Source organism: Arachis ipaensis, chromosome B06, assembly GCF_000816755.2.
Source record: "Arachis ipaensis cultivar K30076 chromosome B06, Araip1.1, whole genome shotgun sequence".
Taxonomy (NCBI): domain Eukaryota; kingdom Viridiplantae; phylum Streptophyta; class Magnoliopsida; order Fabales; family Fabaceae; genus Arachis; species Arachis ipaensis.
In genome coordinates, this window is record NC_029790.2 from 130,391,790 (window position 1) to 130,398,429 (window position 6,640).

At 35.5% G+C, this 6,640-nt stretch overlaps 1 protein-coding gene across 1 annotated transcript; it reads right to left on the minus strand.

Moving 5' to 3' along the window:
• LOC107647636 (pectinesterase inhibitor 1-like) lies at positions 326-1,421 on the minus strand. Its single transcript, XM_016351701.2, has one exon. It carries the CDS (start codon positions 1,030-1,032, stop codon positions 460-462), a length of 573 nt encoding a protein of 190 aa, XP_016207187.1. The 5' UTR covers positions 1,033-1,421; the 3' UTR covers positions 326-459.

Sequence of the window (6,640 nt, forward strand, 5' to 3'; positions counted from 1 at the left end):
TAATTTGCATTAGTTTTATTTAATAAAGAAAATTCACATCATATATTAAAATATGCACAACTTGCGATTTAGCATTTTAGATGTGGGCCTCTGTTTTTTACCTTTTCAATATATTTTATGTTAGTAAAAAATTTTAACATTATGTTCTTTTTTGACACACTCTACACATTATTTTATCAATGAGATGTATTTCACATAATCACATGTAAGTCAAACTAAAAATTCATAATTTTATTTCATTACTACTTACAAAATAACTTTTACATAAGAGAAACTTTAAGAATTAACGCTTAACCAGTAAAAAAAGAGTAAATAATCACTACATTATAAATTTTATATCATTAAAAATACTAATAATAACTAATTGATGGCTATAAATCACAAATTGTGCCATCCTAACACTCCTCTTTACATAATATCCGTCACTAAGAAGTACAAACCCAATTAACTAACCTACAATTACTTATAAATACCCGTCAAATAGTTACAAATGGCACAAATAATATCCGCAACTTGCTTCACATATTCAGCATATTTCGGTAGCGAAGAATGATCAGGAAAAACAGGATCACTTGGTGAATCACCAAAAACACAACCATCAACCGTCGCCATAACACCAGAAGCAGCAACATTAACACCTTGGTAATCCTTCGCCTTCAGCATTTTCTCAGCGTATTCCACTTCGCCTAATGCGCCTTCGTCGTAATCGAAATGTTTCAAACACAATTCGTAATGATCTTTCGCATCTGAATTAGTTGAATTTCTTATTAGAGACTTAATGAGATGAATTGTGTTTGTAACGTTGGAACGAACAACACCAATTGTGTAATTTACAAGGGTAACTAGATCTACACGGTTTGTACCACCGGGTTTTGAGTTTAGAATTTTTGAACAAAATGAAGGGTGTATGGTTCTGTTGCAAATTTTGTTCACTTCAACAATTTTGTTGGTTGCATTTGAGGATTGAGCAAACAAAAGGAAGAGTAGCACCACTAGAAAAGAGAGTACCGAAGGTTTGATATCCATGGCCATGTTGAGAAAGAAAAAAAATTACAGAGGATAATAATAGTAATACAAACTATTTGATTATTTTAGTTTGATGATGTCTCAATATGAACCTATTTAAAAAAAAAAAAAAAAAATTGAAGAGATACCACTGTGTCATCACACTATGGCTTACTACTAATAAGGAGAATGATTCCCGAAAAATTAATTAGAATTTTGGAATGAAATCACTTTAGTCAAAGATTTCTATTATGTATTTAAGTACGAATGATTTTCCGTTTTATTCTGAAACTTGAGCAGTAATAAGTGGCCACTTGTGTTTTACACGGACCACATTCTTTTAACCTTGACGGTGTCTTGTGTCACGTTGTATTGGCCATTATGTTGCTAGAATTAACTTCTTTAAAAGATGATTATTATTATTCTTAATTTTAGGATTAAGTTACAGAACGGATCCAGAAATAGTATCATGTGCCAATAACATATATAATATTAAAAAATTATGCAAAAAATTAGATAATATAAAATACATTATAAAAATATACCGATAGAAAATATATTTTAAAGTACAAAAAATATGTATGTACTTTAATTAACAAATTGGTCAATTCTTCGTATCATAAAATATATCGATAATGGAATTTGTGTCAAATTTTTCAACAATTTTCTTTTCAATATAATTAAAAGACAATTAGCAAGAAATTTATCTTTCATTTTATTTCTAAATATTCTTCATAATATTCATAGCTAAAAAAGAACTCTCAGTTGTAGTAGTTGAAACAGAGAGAATTAATACCAAATGAATCAAGAAGGATGCTCACAAGAAGAAGAAAAAATCTACTTTATAGAATTTGAATAATTTTATTTAATTAAAAAATATTAGTAATAACATCTTTTCTAATTCATGGCTTTTAACTTCTTTTATTCTTTTACAAATTTTAATTTATTTTTTATTTCAATATTCGTCTAATCGAAGACGCTTTGATGCACGTATAGAAAACTAGTACCTGCAAAAGAGGAGTTGGTTTCGCTCCCAGACCATTAGAATCGAACCATCGATTTTGCTAAAATCGATAAAACAAATTGGCACGCCCGGTGGGACAGTTTTAAAATCGAAGTGTGTCAAATAAATTTTTAGTGTCATTTGGTGTATGCAATTGTGAAATGGAAGGATTATTCACATGGCTGATGAATTGTCAAATGTGAATGGTGGTTCTTCCACCAATGACAGTATACCAGTAACTGTGCAATCTGCGGACGTGACTTCACATTCAGAAGGTGTGATTGGAAGTGAAAGTATTACAGTGACTAGTGTTCAAACTGGAAGTGTTGGACATAATATTCGTCCACATGGTACATTACCACCAATCAAGCCTCCACTGACCACTGGATGGCCTCCTTATGGTCTTCCTCCTGGTTATACTCTGCCAGTGAGTGGTTTTGCTCCTCATGTTCGGTTTGGAAGTACAAGTGGAGTGAATAATACTCAAAACCCACAACAGCATTCCGAGTATTCTCATGATTATAATGTGGGCTCTACATCGAACGACGCTAATTTCATGGCAGTGTATTGACAACATGTAGAGGAAAGTCATCATGACATAGTCAACTTGTTGACTCAGCAAATGACCACAATTCTGAATTCTATGATGGCTGATCACGAATCGAAATTCGAACGTCTTGCTAGACAAGTCGAACGAATTGCTCGAATCGTTGATTATGACGAAGGTAGAAGGCATAATGCTAGGAGAAATAATAAAGGATTCGAAAATGTGTTTCAAAATGAAAACAATATTTTTAACGGAGAGAATCCTCATATAGTTCCCCGTGGGCAAAATGTGGATGAGGTTCTAGCCAGATTACGTGCTAATCATGGTGGTGAACGTTATCAAATCACCAGAATTGTGGAAGAAGTGCTCAATCGAGTGGGATTGAATGTTGGTTTTATGAATCAACCCCATTTTGTGTCTGCTTTCCCCCAAGTTGTTCAAATGGCTGAAGTGCCAAGAGCGGTGAAAAATCTAAAAATAATTACAAAATTTGTAGGGGAAGTAGGCGAATCAACCACTGAACATGTTACTCGATACTTGGTTGAGATTGGAAATTTGGCTAATGATGAAAATTTGAAAATGAAATTTTTTCCTTCTTTGTTAACGAAGAATGCATTTACTTGGTTTTCGAATCTCAGACCAAATTCGATAACAACATGTAATCAGTTGGAAACTGCTTTTTACGCTCAATTTTATCGAGGGGAATTAAATGTGGCAGTTACTGATCTAGTAGCTTTGAAACGAGAGGATGGTGAAACCATTGACGATTATATGATACGTTTCAAAAATGTTAGGAGTAGATGTTATGCTTCATTACCTGAGAGTGAAGTGGTGAAGATAGCCATGATGGGGCTAGGATTTTATATGCGTCGAAAGTTGCTTAATGTGCATATCCCTGACTTGGCCCATTTGGCTGAAAAGGTTCGTCAGGTTGAGCTTATGAAAAAAGAAAAGGATAAGCATAGAAATGAGCAGAAATTAAAGAGTAAACCTTTTAATCAGAAAGAGAAAGTCACTTATGTGACTATGGAGTCCTCAGAGGAGGAACTCGATTTCGAAACAGAGATCGATTTGGCCGAACTTAAAAGGAGTCCTCCATATGTTTGTTCTCTACTTAAAAAGCATCCTGGTAATGAAAAGTCGAATGATTCAAAACTAAAAAGTGAAAAGAAATATAGTTTTGATATTTCGAAATCTTATTAGATTTTCGATGTGTTGCTTAAAGATAAACAGTTAATTCTGCCTGAGGGTAGAACTTTATTTTCGGTGAAAGATTTGAAAGGAAAACCTTATTGTAAATTTTACCAAGCAACCAGTCATTCGACTGACAATTGTGTTCGTTTCAGGGACCTAATTCAGGAAGCTATAATGGAAAGACGGTTAAAGTATGATGATGGAAAAAAGGAGACGAAGGTTGATGTTAATCCCTTCGATGCTGATGCTAGCTTCGTTGAACCATGTTTCGGAGTGAACATGGTTGGAATGTCTTATGACTTTGATGTGGCTCTTGATAATTTTGAGTCACAAGTTCGGTCAGTGTATCCCCGAGCGGGAGATTGTTTGTTGGATTTCTTAGTTCAACAAAAGATTAAAGATCAGGACGTGTCTCTGTGTCCACGGTGTAATGTTGTTTTTGATGCTGAAGCCGCAGCAATCTTCGAAAAAGAGAGAATGAAGAAGGAGCTGGCTCATAGAGAAGAACAGGCTCGATAGAGGTAGCCAGTTAGGCACATGGAGGGGCAGAGTTCTAAGACCCCTCAACAAAATGTAGTGACACCTTTGAGCCGGTCTCAGGCTATAGGTGTTCAATGGATTTGGAACTGCCAGGAGTTCCAGAAACAAGATGCTCTGTATCGACGCAACCCACAATAGGGACATCGGGGACCTCCTCGAAATCAATATTCTTATTATCGTGGTCGAGCCAGAGGGTATCCAAGAGGTAGAGGAGGAAGAAGAAACTTCAATCAAAATAAGAAGCCTCAAGCAGATGTAAGCAAGGGGGCAACGCCTTCTGTGCATTCTCAAATTGTCTTTCCTTCTGATGGAGAGACGTGTCCAAAGGAAGTTCCATCTACTGCAAAGATGGAGAAAGGCAAAGCAGTATCCCAGTCTTTGGGAGTCGATAAAGGAAAGGAAGTCGATCTAGATGAAGAATATTTTGAAGAAGGAGATGACGAAATGGTTGGAACGATTTCGATTATTCCAACTGAATATCTGGAGGAATATGAGGGTGACCCTGAGGATTAGGAAGACTATGATATGGAGGCTGAAGAAGCTTTCTCCCTTTAGTGGGGCTTCGACTCCAGCAAAAGGGCTGGTCACTCTGAGTGTCAAGGTTAGATCATCCAAACGAAACTCTGTGTTCGTGGTGGTCCCATCAAAAGCAAGTTATAATGCTTTGTTGGGGTGAGATTGGATCCATGGTGTGGGGGCTGCACCTTCTACTGTGCATCAAAGTATTCTTCTTTGGACGAAGGATGGCAAGCCTAAAGTCATTAAGGCAGATTCAAATCTTTATGTCGAACAGCTGCATGTTGATTTCATAATGTATAATCCTAAGTTGAAGCCTTTGAATGTTGATAGGACACTGAACTCTTATAATTGTGAAGGTTGTTACTTGTCCTCAGAAGACTTGTCGGTGAAGTTGCGCTACCCAGAGTTGAATGTAAGCCCAACTGGTTGGGATTGTCTCTCTTAAAGATTTGTTGAAGGATTGCTCTATGGACCAGGCTCAGGAAGTTCCCGATTACCTGATAACTTTGTATAATTATTTGAGTAGTTTTCTTCTTGTAGAAAATAAAGATGATTCTTCTGATGAAGTAGAATCATGTAGGGTTAAAAGTTCTTTTAATAGTAATTGTATCAGCTCGATATCTTCAGTCGAGTTTAGTCATAGTTTACATGTTCCTTCTGTATGTAATGAAAGTGATGTTACGAATTAAACTGCTAATTTAATAGCAGAGGCGCATTGTGTTGAAAACCAAAGTAACATTAATTTAGTAAATAATCAAGTTCATCTTATTTCCAATGAAGTTGTTGATTTTACTTTTGATTGCATCTATGATTTAGAACCTTTGGGTTTCGAAAAACATTCTGTAAAAGATGAGGGACATTTTAAGGGATTTGAATCTCAAGATCCTTTAGAAGAAATTAATTTGGGGACTTTTGATGATGTTCGAATCACTTATATTTGTAAAGATCTTGTTGATCCTTTTCGAACAGAACTTTTCCATCTTTTACATGAGTTTAAAGATTGTTTTGCTTGGGATTATCATGAGATGCCTGGTCTCGATCGTTCACTTGTGGAACATCGATTAGCATTAAAACCAAATGCTAGACCTGTGAAGCAAATTGCTCGTCGTTTTGCTCCAAAAATCAATCAAAAGATTAAAGAAGAAATAGAGTGCTTGTTTAAAGCAAAATTTATTCAAACTACATGTTATGTTGAGTGGGTCTCGAATATTATCCCTGTGATGAAGAAAAATGGGAAGTTAAGAGTATGAATTGATTTTCGAGATTTGAATAATGCTACTCCGAAGGATGAATACTTTACGCCGATTGCAGATATGTTGATCAATTCTACTGCGGCAAACGAAATTCTAAGTTTTATGGATGGTTATTCAGGTTATAACCAAATCTTCATTGCAGAAGATGACGTGTCCAAAACTGCTTTTCGTTGTCCTGGGGTATTAGGTACTTATGAGTGGGTGGTTATGCCTTTCGGTTTGAAAAATGCTGGTGCAACTTATCAGCAAGCAATGAATGCTATTTTCCATGAATTTATTGGGAAATTTATGGAGGTATATATCGATGATGTTATGGTTAAATCGATCTCAGTGAATCAATATATTGATCACTTGAGGAAAGCATTTGTCACCATGAGGAAGAAGGGATTAAAGATGAATCCTTTGAAATGTGCATTTGGTATATCTGCTGGGAATTTTCTAGGTTTTGTTGTTCATAAAAAGGGAATTGCGATCGATAAAAGCAAGGCTGATGCAATTTTGGTATTGTCTGCTCCAAAATCGAAAAAGGAAGTTCAGTATTTCTTGGGAAAAGTGAATTATCTTCGAAGGTTCACCTCG